A 14,331-nucleotide genomic window follows, 5' to 3' on the forward strand; every position below is an offset into this window, starting at 1 on the left:
AAAGAGTATAGATCCTAAAGGGGTCTGTGGAAAGATTTACAGGGGAAAAAATTACATCTCTATTTTTCACTAACCTTTAGTTTTCTTTGTAATCTTCTGTATTTTATTTAAAAATGTTATTCTGGGAAGGGGTCCATAGGCTTCATTGTTTGCCAAAAGGGCCCATAACACACAAAAAAGATTAATAACCCATGTTCTCAGATATCCTGCTCAGTTCTGAAATTCTCTGTGTGCAGAGTCAACTGGGAAAGAAGGAAAAAGGGTTTGACAGAAGATGCAAAAGTGGAAAAAATATATGATAAACAGTTTTACCATAATAAAAGGCATCTCAGACCAAAGCACATTATGGGATCATAAAATTCAGAAGTTGGAAAGGATGTTAGGTATCATCTAGTCAAATCTCTTCATTTTACAGATGAGAAAACTGAGACCCAGGGAGGTGATGTAATTAGCCCAAAGTCAGATAATGAATTGTAGACCTGGAATTTGAAACCAAGTCCCTTCCCTACATATAATACTAATATTGCATTTAAGGCTTTCACAGCTCTCATCCTCAAGTCAGCTGTACACAGAATTGGTCCCATCCAAGTCCTTACCACAGAAGCAGATGTTACAAAAGCCCACTGTGGACAAAAGTGAAACATTTGTCACCTAAATTGTTTGTTGCTTCAAACTTCGTAGCAATGTTAGAGACTTGCAATAACTATCTTAGATACCATTAAACTGTTGGGTGAATTTACTGTTCCAGGTGCCTCACTGAGGGCTGTGTGTGTGTGTGTGTGTGTGTGTGTGTGTGTGTGTGTGCTGGGAATCTTAAAGTGGAATGTAATAGGAGTATGAGATTTAACAGGAGTAAAAGCCCATCAACTCAGGATGAACAGTGATTGGGGATTTCAAGCACAGCCTAAGAGGTCTCAGCAGGATTAGCAATTCCAGGGAAAGAAATGAAAATATTATAAACAAAAGCTTCCCAGTTTCTTCTCTTTATGGGTTCTCACTTTCATTTCCTGGGAATACAAGAATCTAACTGTTATTGAATGCAGAAGATCGTGATTATTGCAAAGGAGAATGGAGAAACTGTGGCAGAAATAGATCTATTGGTCTGCTATAAAGAGTCTAACTGCAGAACATGAAAAGATCTAAGAAAGCTCTGCAGCATCCGGTTGTCAGAGGATTGATGGTAGAGCATGCTTCTTACAGCTCATCAAAGAGATGGAAGACGACAAGAGTGTAATGAGTAATACTTTGGCAGACATGGCCAATGTGTTATCAGTTTTTTCTTGGCTAGGTTTATTTGTTATAGGGGTGGAGGGGAGGAGGAAGGGGTAATAATTAGGAAACAGCATGGGGGCAAAAAAAAGTATTAATAGCAATTTTTAAAAGGGTCTACCAAAACTAGAGGATTCTAGGTCAATATTCGAGGGATGGTTGGGACCTCCAGAGGTCACCAGGAGAGTTTATGTCTCTGCCTCTGGGAGGAACTACATTTAATCAATTCAACTAAATTCAACAAATATTTATCATGCACCTATTATTAGAAAAGCTTTGTGTTGTGTCTACAGTACCAGGATGATGAAGAAAAGGAGAAGAAAAAGAGGAAGGAGGAGAAAGAGGAAAAGTGGGGAGAAGAAGGAAAAAGAGGAGGAAGTTTAGAAGGAGGAAGAGGAAGAGGAGGAAGTAGAAGAGAAGGAGAAGGAGGAGGAGAAGGAGGAGGACGAGGAGAGGAGGAAGAGAAAGAGAAAGGGAAAAAGAACAGGACAAAGAGAAGAAGAGGAAGAGGAAAAAGAAAAGTAGGAGGAAAAGGAGAAAGAAGAAGAAAAGAAGAAAAAGAAAAGGAGGAGAAGAGATGAAAAGAGAGGAAAAGAAGGATTATATCTTTGACATGAAGGTGCTTCTTAGTGTAAACCTTCAATGCTTCCACATGCAGCTTAGCTTGTTCTCATCTCTGCTCCCTCCCTTTGGTGAATAATTTCATTATCTGTTAAGATGTTTTCCAGATCTAACTTTCTATGCCATGTTTAACATTCTATATACCCTAAAGACTTTAAGCTATATTATCTACCCTATCAACCTATGTTCAAAGGACCCTTCTAATTTTGACACTAGCTTATCTTCCTTTTCCCATTTCTAATGTCCTGAATCCAAAGAACTGAATTATTTCTCTCTAAAGAGGCTGTAACTAAGTACCTCCATTAGTCTTCACTGATCCAGGTTGAATGAGGGAAGCAGCACAGAGGAAAGAATGCTGAATCATAAGTGAGAGAACCTATATTCCAACCCCAGAATTTACTTTGTATGTCACAGTGGGCAAGTCATTTAACTTTTCTGTTGGCAAAAGGAGAAAATTGGACTAGATCAAGGGTTCTTATCCTGGAGTATGTGAATTTCTTTTTTTTCCAAAATATTTTGATAGTTATGTTTCAATATAATTAGTTTCCTTTGTGATCCTATATTTTTATTTTATGCATTTAAAGATGTTACTCTGAGAAGGGATCCAGAGGCTTCACTAGCCTACCAAAAGGATCCAGGTCACACATGAAAAAGTTTAAGAATCCCCAGATGAGGTAATTTTTAAAGGCTTTTTTCAGCTCTACAATTATGATTCTTGAGTTTTTCCTCTTAGGATTTCATTCCCAATGTTTTCAGATTTTTACTATTCTTCCAAATGCCATCTCCAGATTTGAAGAGCAAATATTTCTTTGTTTTATGGTCCATCCTGATCCTCTGGCATTGATGCTGCTTAACTAGCTTACTAAAATGTTCACCAACTTACTACAGGGTAGGAACCAAATTTTTATTTTTGATCGAATCTTAGGAAGGTTTTTGGTGGCTTTAAATTTCCTTTGGAGAACAATCTTACTAAAAATAAAAGATGACTGAAATTCAGCTATTTTTAATGAATAATTTTGGACAGTTTGTCTGAAGTGTCACTCAATCAATAAACAATTATTAGTGACCATCATGTGCCAGGCACTAAGTTAAATTAACTAAATTAACATAGTCCCTGCCTCTCAAGGAGTTTACTACTTAATGGAAGAGACAATATATCAACAACTATGTACAAAAAATCTGTGCAAATATAAATTGGAATCAATCAACAGAGGGAAAGAACTAGAATTAAGAGGGGTCAGGACAGGCTAATCAGGCCTAAAGTTAGGATATAATTAGGCTTACTTTTGTTGTTCAGTTTTGTTATTTTTCCGGGTCTGTCCAACTCTTTATGACTCCATTTAGGATATTCTTGACAAAGGTGCTGAAGTGATTTACCATTTCCTTCTCCAGCTTATTTTACAGATGAGGAAACTGAGGGAAGCAGGGTTAAGTGACTTGCTCAGATGTGAACTCAAGTCTTTCTGACTGCAGGCCCTGTACTCTATTATGCCATCTAGCACAATCAGCTTGTAGTTCATAGTCCCTTCCAGGGTAAGGTCCAAGTTTCTGCCTTCTCTTGTAACTCCCTTTAGCACATAATACAAGGATGAATCTGTTCAGCAAAGATTGCTGATGGCAGTTGAAATGTCCTAAATAGTCATGGTAAAAAGAATAACCCTATATTGTATTTGTAAAGGGCTTTTCCAGAATTCAAACAAATTCCACTTGATTCCACTGAATTTTCATAGCAATACTATTGGGACGGGCAAGGAAGGAATATTCCTCCTTATTTTATAGAAACTGAGGCTCCAGGGAATGATCTAGCAGAACCAAGAAGCAATAGAACTGAGTCTATACCATTGTAAAGAAAGCTGGTGGGAGATGGGGAAGGTGGGGGTTAACCCTGAGGTTTTATATATATATCTCCAAGTCTATATTCTCTCAAACAGGATCATACAGCATCCCTGTCCTTGCTGTGGTTCAGAAAGAATCTGAAATCCCCCAAAACGAGGCTGTCAGACTGCAATCTAAAGAGTTGAGGACAATCTACTTCTGCTGTCCTGAAAATCACAGACCCAAGTATTTTAGATTTGGAAAGCATCCTAGAGATTAAAGGGACATAAGGCAGGCTTCATTCTATGAAACTATTAACTTGGCACCTTTCATGATAAACATTTGCTATTTAATGAAAAGGTGAGAGGGATGTTCTCTCCACAGCACCCCCACCATTAATCAATACAGCTTTTAATTTTGTTGTCTTGGCAGCATATTTTTTTAGGGGGAGGAAATGATTTTATTTGGAATAAGGTGAAAATCCTCAGGGTTGACTTGACATTTAGCGAATGAAAAATAAATACGATTTCACGTTTAGGAGCAGTACATTTGATCTTCCTTGATCATTAGCTTGTTTATGGAAAACAGTTGCAACAGGAGAAGGCATTTAAGCTGGGAAAGATAGCCATTCTGGCTGATAAAGGGAATTATTCTAGATGGTAATTGGTCCTCCCCCTTCCCCCCAATGTACAGTGACGAAATTCAGGGGCCCTGTTCACCTAGCTGTTTCCATTTCATGCTGTACATGTGCCAAAAGGAAAAAAAAAGAGCAACTTTGCTGCAATGTACAAGGTTTAATAGTAATTCTGAATGGGTATGTGGATTTTGAAGGGGGGGAGATGTTGGAAGGGGGAAGTGAATGGATTAGTTTCAGAAAATTAGAAATCTATTCCTTTAATAATATATATATATATATATATATATATATATATATATATATATATATATTTTTTTTTTTTTTTTGCTGAGGCAATTGGGGTTAAGTGACTTGCCCAGGGTCACACAACTAGGAAATGCTAAGTGTCAGAGGCCTCAGGTCCTCCTGACTTCAGGGCTGGTGCTCTAACCACTGTACCACCTAGCTGCCCCTTAAGTAATTTTTAAAAAATGCTTCCAGAAGCATTGATAGGACTTTGCATGAAAGAAGCAAAAAAAAAAAACCCCACAAGATTTTTAAAGGACTGATTCATTAGCGGGGAGCTCCCCATCAATAGAAAAATTCAAGTATTAGCTAGAAAGTCACCTGACAGAAGGGCTGTCAAAAGGAATGATTATTTGGGTAAGGACTGGGCCTTCTCTAATGTTCCTTCCGACACTACAATTCTGAAAATCGGAGCGTGACTGCCAGTCCCGTCCCAGGGCCCTTTTAGTGCTGAAGCTCAGGATGCTGCTTGGGGGAGCCCCAGGGAATTACTGAAGGTGACTCCAAAGCTGGGCCCTGTTCCTTACTTGGTGTGGGCAACCCCGGGGTTAACCCCCACTTTCCCCACCTCGCAGCAGCCTTCTTTACAATGATTATAATGGACCTTCTTTAGCACAGAACAAGAGGCAGTGCTACAGAGAGTTGGAGTTCTAGCTTGCTACGATAGCTGCCCTTAAGAGCCTGGGTGTGGGCGACTGCAGCCAGCATGGAAAGGAGAGGAATGGAGAAGGCCAGATACCACTTTTAGGAAGAGCAGATTCACAAGATCGTAGTTCTAGGCCTGAAAGGGGCACTGGAGGCCATTGGTTGTGACTCCTTCAGTTTGCAGATGAAACTCAGAAGCCAGAAAGGGAATTTTCCATGGCAGCCAATGTCAGAGGCAAAGTTCACACTAAAGGCCTCTGACTTCAAATCCAATGTTTTTTTTTCACTGTAGCATCATCATTGCAGCCTTCATCCCCACTAGAAATTTGCACTCTATTCCTGGAGTCCTTCTGGGCTCTGATGAGTGAACTTTTCACCTTACCTTGCTCAGATCCAGGTCTCCACCCTCGCTTCCCTGTCACTTCCAAACCATCCAGTTCCTTACCCTTCCTTCCACTCTTTTCAACTCCCCTTTATGTGTCATTTTCCCTAATAAGCAGAAATATCTTGCTTATATCTGAATTTTCAGTGCATTTGTTGTTACTGTTGTTCAGTTGTTTGAGTGGTGTCTGACTCTCCATGACCCAGTTGGAGTTTTCTTGGCAAAGATACTGCCATTTTCTTCTCCAGCTCAATTTACAGATAAGGAAACTGAGGCAAACAGAATTAAATGACTTGCCCAGAGTCACAGAACTAGTAAGCATCTGAGGTTTGATTGGATTTGAGTCTGTCTGATTCCAGATCTTGCATTCTATCCACTTCACCACCTAGCTGTCCAGCCAGGTACTATAACATGGTATATCACAAGAACTTCACCAATGCTCTATATCTATCTATCCACCTATCCATTATTTATTTGTCTATTTACTAGGAGACCCGAGTTTTAATCTATCACACTCGTTAATGTTATTGTGTTTCTTTCTATTGGATTTGACTACTGAGATCCTTCATGTGGACTTGAGTTTCATTGGGAAAGGGCAAGTGAAATAAATATAACTAATGCAGATGGGCATCATTCATCTCTGCTTACCCCAAGGCCCACAGTCACTAATGTATTTAGATAAGTACTTATCCCTAGCCCTGGAGGACAATAATTCTCAGTAAGTGTCACCTGAACTGACATGGAAGAAAGTTAAGAGGTCTTGGTAAAAATTCTTTTGTCTTTTAACTTGTCTGTTGATACTCAAAGACTGAGGGCTAGTAGGTAAGCAAGGATAAGAGAAGGCTATGAGAATGCTAAGACCTCTGTCTCCTTAGATGACAGGGCCTATGTATGAAATAATTTGGCAAAATCCATCCGATCTGGTCAGTTTATAAAGCAGTAGGTCAATGATTAGAAACATTCATGAGTAATCAAAATAATAGCTGACATTTATAAAGCTCTTAGAGAATCAAAGGACTTTGCATAATTATTTCATTTAATGTTCACAGATATTTGTTAGATTTTTATTTGTTGTTCAGTTGTCCAACTCTTTGTGATCCCGGCTGGGGTTTTCTTGCCAAAGATACTGGAGTGCTTTGCCATTTCCATCTCCAGTTCATTTGACAGATGAGGAAACTGAGGCAAACAGGATGAAGTGACTTGCCCAGTCACATAGCCAGTATGTGTCTGAGGCTGGATTTGAACTCAGGAAGATGAGTCTTCTTGACTCCAGACCCAATACTTCATTTACTGTGTTACCTAGCTGCCCTCAGAGATAATTATTATAAGTATTATTTTTCCCTTTTTACAGATGAGAAAACTGAGACTCTGTTAAGTTTCTTTTCCATGTCCACATGGCTATCAAGTGTTGGAGATAAGATTTGAATTCAGGTCCTGAATTCAATCTACTATCCCACATTGTGGCAGTGACATAGTAATCCCATAAGCAGCTTCTGTCACACATATGAATAAGCAAAGAAATTAAAACTGGAAGGGACTTTAAAGAATATAGTCTTAGAGCTGAAAGGGATTCAGGACATGGAATAGCAGAGATATAAAGGATCTCAGGAAATAGACTGTCAGAACTGGAAGGGATGTTAGACTACAGAATATCATAAGCATAGGAGACGTCAGGACACAGAATATCAGACTAGAAGAGACATTAGACTATAGAATGTCAGAGGTTTAAGTCATAGGACACTAAACTATAGAATATCAGGGGTATAAGGGTATAGACTATAAAATGTCAGAGATATAAGGGACCTCTGGACATTAGACTGACTATAGAATGTCCCAGGTATAAGAGACCTCGGGACACAATATCAGAATAGAAGAGACATTAGACTATAGAATGTCATAGACATAAGGGATCTCAGAGCACAGAATATCAGACTAGAAGAAACATTAGACTGTAGAATGTCAGAGGTTAAAAGGATCATAGGACACAGAATTTCAGAGCTGGAAGGCACTCAGAATGTCAACAGTATCAGAGCCCTTAAAGCACAGACCGTCAGAGCTAGAAGGACCCTTAAAATAGAAATGTTTGAACTGAGACACCAATGGAGTGATCTGGCCAAGGTCATAGAACTGTACTCCCAGGTCTCTTTCTGCCATGACACACTGACATGGCAGCTGTCATGTGGTGTGATGTGACAAGGAGGAAGAAGAGGACGGAAGTCATGAGAAAAGCCTAATGAGCTGGCAGCGAGGCCAGACAATGAGACAGAGAGATCCAAGAACAGGCAGATGGGCACATAAAAAGACCGAGAGGCAAACAGGGGGAGATGCTGGAGAACATGTCCTTTCTACTCGGCCCCCTACCGAGCCAGACCTTAGAGACAGACCTGCCTTTGGCAGCCAACCGCTTGCTTCTCCACCCCACCCTCCATCCCATCTTTTTTACTATGGAAACCACAGCAGGAAAGCTTCCCGGTGAAAGGACCATACCTCCATTAGGTCTATTAACCACAAGAGCCGCTCCTGGGAAAGATAATTCAGGCAAACACAAAAAGGAGGGGAAAAACAAAAATAAAACAATGCATTAGGGACTGGAACAGATGTAGCAAGCCACTCTCACCACATACACAAAAATGCAATAAAAATAAACATGAGACCCTGGTAAAAGAATCCCCCAATCCTTTTTGCCACAAACCCACTAAGTAATATATTCTCTTGCATGAAACTATTAAAGTAAAAATCACAAGAGCAGTTCAGGATAGACATTTTAGAGGGCCCTAGAGTTAGGTGAGTATTAATACAGAAACTCATTTGGTGGTCTTGAAACCATCATACTAAAAATAGAAAATTAGGGGTTAGCTAATAGTACGGCCTGTGGTCTGGGCTTTAGGGGAGAAGCAGAGCCTCTTAGCCCTTCTTAGAAGGCTTTATATGAAACACAGGCAAGGTCTTGGATGCAAATGCCCTCCTCAGACTTCCACAGTCAGAGGGGAACCAGAGCTTGAGTCTGAATGCTACAGCCTGGGAGGTGTCCCAGGAAGGATGACAGAAGGAAAAGGGGCCAGATAATCAGATGCAGCCTGCATAGCGGGCATAGCTCCAGACTTAACGAATTTCACTGCTGGGCATTTAGGAAGGTTTCTTAAACCTCCTACTACCTAACAATATTGCATACACGAGGTAGTTTAACAAATGTTTGCTGCTGCTTGGATGGAAGAACGAGCATATATGTAATGTGTATGTATATGTATATATTGCATGGATATTATATATTTATGTGTGTTGCACCCATGCCTATGTACACAGACATGTGTGCGGATGTAGAGACACATGCATATAGTCTTACTCCCAGAGGTCCTCCGCACAGAAAGGGAGGGAACATAAGCTGTTACACAACAAAACTCAAAATCTGTCAGGTGACTGAGATTTTTAAGACAAGATTTTGGCATAAAAACCTCACAAATAAATACAAAAAAAGGCAGAAATATGAAACGCATCCTTTTCAGATCATGATGCAATAAAAACCATGTGTAATAAAAAGCCATGAAAAAACAGACCAAAAATTAATTGGAAATTAAATAAAGAATGAATAGGTCAAACAACAAATCATAGAAACAATATTTTCATGCAAGAGAAGAACAATAATGAGACAACAAACCAAAACTTATGTGGTCAGAAAAGTTCTTAGGGGAAATTTTATATCTCAGTACTTAAGCAGGATTTCGACCTTTGGGAACATGTGAAATGATGATGTCACACGGTAGGACTTGAATCAGTGGGTCAGAGAATTAGAGAGTTGGAGAGCTAGAAGGGTGCTCCCCATAGTGATAGGGCAAGTTGGTAATTGAGCCAGGAGAGTTCAGAGTCACAGACATTGTTCTTTCTATACTGCTTTTAAGACTCTTGTTCTCGGGGCCTTAAGAAGTATGCAGAATCATCTCCTAAAATCTAAATGATTCCTAACAAATAGCAGATGATTGAAATTTGTTTCTGGCAGGGTCTCTATCTGAAGGGAACAGATACATGATGGCTTAAAGCGTGCAGTTTTCAATCCAAGCCCAGATTATCCTCAGGGCTTCAGAAGGCATCATTTTGCATTTGCATTTGAGCCCTTTACCATACCCAGGTGACCCGGATTTTCACCGAAGGGTGATTCTTTGGAAAAGGTACATATCCCTTGTAAGAGCTACACAACTAATTGGATAAACAAGATAGCCAAGTGAATTTGCTATGCTGAACACGTGGAGAGCAGCAGAAGGCTTTTGCTTCATCCTGGAGAATCAGGACTCCAGGTGATCAGTTTATATCCTGAAGCATGAAATGATGATGTTGTTATAATCAGGGCATTGATGCTTCTTCTTGCATCTGTCCAGGAAAAGCATTTGGACTTATAGGAAATAAAGCTGCCAGTGGACTTTGTTTCCACATCTGCCCTAATTTAAGGAGGAGGGCAGGGAGGCACTTTGCAGCTGAAGGAAGGCCATCTGTGGCCTCTTAAGATCTGGTAATGGTCAAGAGGTCCTGTATGGACCATATTTAGAATATTCAGAGGCAGTATGGCATAGAAGATAACGCTGGCCTTGAAGTGAGGAAGACCAGACTTCTAGTCTTACCTCTGATACACTGGCTATGGGACCCGGGGTAAATGATTTAAAAATAACTAATTTGCAGAGAAGGTCCTCACCAGGAGATCCCTCAACCAGGGCAATCACGGATCGTTATCCCTACTTTGAATATTCACTGACAAAGAAAAATATGAGAGGCAGTGTCATGAAAATCTCTAGATAATATAAAAATCTCATTTTTTCAATAGTTCTAACCTCCTTTGTCAGTATATCAGAGCAGTGAGGACCCAGACAGAGAAGTCAGAATTTCATCTCCATTCCCTTTTCCTCCTTTTTATTGGCTGAGATATAGTGAACTAACCAAAAGGTGTGAAACAAGAAGGAGAAACTGAGTCAGGAGACCCAGATAAGCTGGACAATCACTGATCCTATGGAAAACATAGATGCTTCCAGACTGATGTGTCACACCTGGTGATGGAGAGCCCAAAGGAGAAGGATCCCTGCTTCTGTTTGTATCCTCTTTTCTGCATCAGATCATTTAACTTTGATGAAAGGTCTTGAATCCTTTGGGATCATGAGGCACTCAGTATTTGTCAGACCACATTGTTACAAAGGGTCAGCTGTAAAAAGCCCTTGACTGGGATCTGGTTATGGTTTGGGAGGGAAGGAAGGAAGGGATGGGGATGGGAGCTGCTACTGAGCCTGATTCCAGAGAGTGAGAGTCAGGGGCTGGGAGGATTTGAGCCCCCCACCCCCACCCCCAAGCGGATGGTGGGCACTCACTCGAGCGGAGCTGACCGTGGTCGAAGTGACGTGGCTCCCAGAGGAGGAACCAGTGTCACTGTAAGACACCACAGAGTAAGCATCCGTGCCAGTGCAGGATGGCTGCCGGGCCTTCATGGACTCAATCTCCCGTTTCAGCACCATGTTGTCAAAGCGATCGAGGTCATGGGGGGAGATCAGCCCCCTCACCTCAGAGAGAAGGGAAAACTGAGGAACAAAAGAATGCATTTAGCTGAGAGCTCCAGAAGAGATTTTTCCCCCCTTCTATAATCTTAAACTAAATAATCTCTAATGGCCCCCTTTAATTTTAACTCCTTTTCACAAACCATAACATTTCCTGATTACTTTGATAAAATAACTTGCTCAAGGTCAAATAGATTCATGGATATAGAATTTGATGAGATCACAAAAGCCATGGAGTCCATTCTTTTCATTTCATAGATGAGGAAACTGAGGTTCAGGGCCAAGGTGACTTGGCAAAGATTATACCTGTGGTAGTAGGTATCAGTAGCAGGATTTGGATCCAGCAATTCTATCTCCAGTCTCAGGGAACTTTCCTCTGTACCAGTGGAAAAAATTCTAAATCTAAAGTTAGAAGGATTAGTTTCAATTTAAATCATGTCTTTGCTATACTCTGTCTGAGTGGTCTTTGGCAAGTCACTTTACCTAAGGCCTGGATTTCTTCATCAATAAAATAAAAGGATTGGACCAAATGAACTTGAAGATCTCTTCCACTTCTAATTCTTAGGACCCCATGACCATTGAGACGTATGTCAAACTATCTCAATTTGTGGGCAGTGGGAACTGCTACATTCTGCCTCAGTCCTAGCTCTAACTTTTCACATGAGACTAACAATACTATCTACATGACTAAGCAAATTTTATAATTTCTCTAGACTTATTTTCTCACCTATAAAATGAGAAGTTTGGGCTAAATTACCTCCAAGGTCACTTCCAGTTCTGAATCCACAATCCCTGTGAAACCCAAGCCTAAATTCATGATTTCCAAAGATCTCTTCCTTAGCCCCACGCTAGTACAAATTTTCCCAAAATGGGACATTTGCTGGTACTGCCTGGCAAAGGTGCATTGATCTTAAGCCTGTGTTTCTTAGACCTGGGGGGCTCTGAATGTGTAACTGAGGCCTTGACAAAATAGAGAGGAAAGTAAAGATTCCAATGGGCATTCAAATCACTCCTTCCCATTCCCTGAATCCTGGCTGCCATTTGGAGCCTTGGGGTGTCCAGAAACGGCCTGAACCAGCCAGTGGCAACTGCCCTGGCCACATCATGGTACCTTGGCTTGGGTGTTGAGTAGCTCGAACAGAGCCATGATGAGGGCATCCACATGGATGTTATTTTCCTTGTACTCATCCAGGTAATAGCCCATGGTTGCTCTCTCCTGTTCATTCAGCAGATGCCGGGCTTGCTCCTCCAAGACGACCCGGGTCTGGTTGACCATGCTGCTCAGGGTAACTTGGGACCTGGCTGGCCCCTTGTAGAATCCCAGCTGAAAGACAAAGGGTATCACAGAGAACAGGAGTTCTTAGTCAGGAGTGAGAATCCCTATCTCCCCGGCAGTATTAAAACTCATGTGTGAGACATGCTTCCATAAGCCAAAGGAGGGAATCTCCCTCAAATGCACCAGTCACAGCAAGCTTCCAAAAAAAGGCATGACGGCACAGGGGAAAGAGGTGGGCTTGTCCTGGAGTTAGGAGAGCTGGGTTCAAATCCCAGCCCTGGTAAGAACAGGTAATCAAGTGCAGTAGAAGCACAACGTATTTAGAAGCAGAGAACCTGGTTTGAATGCTGATTTTTTATACTGCTTAGATGTCAGATCTTGGGAAAGCTAGGGAGGAAAAGACAGCAACTGCCACATAGGGCAAGGCACCTAGACAGCTTCAAGGTGAGAGAATTGTCCAAGCTATTAATTTTCGTTCTTTCTCTCTGTGTGTGCATGTCTGTGTCTCTGTCTGCGTTTGTCTGTGTCTATCTGTGTCTATATGTCTGCATCTTTCTATGTCTCTCTCTCTCTACTTATCTGTCTCTCTGTGTATCTATCTGTCTGTCTATATCTCTGTCTATTTGTCTCTTTCTGTGTCTGTCTGTCTCTCTGTGTGTTTTTCTATGTGTCTGTCTCTCTCTCTACTTATCTGTCTTTGTGTGTCTTTATCTGTCTGCATCTATATCTTTGTCTATTTATCTATCTCTTTCTGTATCTGTCTGTCTCTGTGTCTGTATTTTTCTATGTGTCTGTCTCTGTATCTCTATTTGGTTATCTCTTTCTGTGTCTGTCTGTCTCTGTGTTTATCATCTGTCCATCTCTCTGTCTATCTGTCTCTTTGTGCTTCTATCTCCATCTGTCTGTCTCAGCTCCAGATCAGCTCGCCTCTAAGAGGTGCTTGACCCAAACATGCCATGTAAACAAGAGCTATATGAATTCTCAGGCTGCTCAAGGATAATCTGAGGATGGATTCAGTGGATTCATATTGTAGATCTGGGAATTCATTTATCAGGTAAGACATCTTTAAAAGGCCTGAAGTTTCTCAGTTGGAGAAAATGACAACAGACCACCCTTAGTTTAGCTGGATCATGGATTTCACAGATAAACTGACATGGATTAGGAAGCTGGGAAGGACTGGCAAGAAGGAAGTGAGAGTCAGATGAACTGATAGGCAGAAGACCCAGACAGGGATATAAACAGAGAGACAGAAAGAGACAGAGACAGATTCAATGAAATTACAGAAAGAAAAGAATAGGGAAGAGGGGAAGAGAGATAGAAGGTGATGGTGGGAAGGAGAGAGAGGTAAAGAGAAAGAGAGAGGAGAGGAAAAAGAGAAGAGAGACACTGACAAAAAAAGAAAGAAAAATGGAGAGGCAGAGACACACAGAGAGAGACAGAGAGACAGAGACAGACAGAAACAGAGAGAGATGGAAGGGAGAGAAAAGGAGAGGAAAAAGGAAAGGGAGAAGGGGAGAGACACAGAGAAAGAGACAGACACAGACAGACTGACAGAGGCAGAGACAGAGATAAGAGACAGACAGAAACAGAGAAACAGAGATGGGGGAGGAAAAAGGAAAGGGAGGGAGGGGGAGAGACAGAGAAAAGCAGAAGAGTGGCATGGATGGCAATGAGAAGGAATCAAAGGCTCTGACTTTAGGATGTCTGTGAAACTCCTGCCAACTTTGAGATCCTACAATCCTTAGGTTTTTCGGAATTTTAACATCGCAGGAAAGGAAACAGAGCACAATGGAAACAGGTAGAATTTGTCCTGTATTTGGGAAACTTGGGTTCAAATCCTGACTTGGGCAGTTAGAGGCAATGTGATACAGTA

At 41.1% G+C, this 14,331-nt stretch overlaps 1 protein-coding gene across 7 annotated transcripts in view; it reads right to left on the bottom strand.

Moving 5' to 3' along the window:
- Window positions 1–14,331, bottom strand: part of WHRN (whirlin) — a 120,588-nt gene that overhangs the window by 14,089 nt on the left and 92,168 nt on the right. For 3 of the 7 annotated variants that reach the window (XM_031954173.1, XM_031954172.1, XM_031954174.1), the window contains exons 6-8: window positions 12,294–12,506; window positions 11,000–11,206; window positions 8,142–8,174 (exon numbers count right to left, since the gene is read on the bottom strand). In XM_031954173.1, the coding sequence (XP_031810033.1) occupies window positions 8,142–8,174; window positions 11,000–11,206; window positions 12,294–12,506 (453 nt within the window). The remainder of the gene's footprint in view (window positions 1–8,141; window positions 8,175–10,999; window positions 11,207–12,293; window positions 12,507–14,331) is intronic. The other 4 variants (XM_031954177.1, XM_031954175.1, XM_031954178.1 and 1 more) reach the window with 2 other exon arrangements.

Source organism: Sarcophilus harrisii, chromosome 2 (assembly GCF_902635505.1).
Source record: "Sarcophilus harrisii chromosome 2, mSarHar1.11, whole genome shotgun sequence".
Lineage (NCBI taxonomy): Eukaryota > Metazoa > Chordata > Mammalia > Dasyuromorphia > Dasyuridae > Sarcophilus > Sarcophilus harrisii.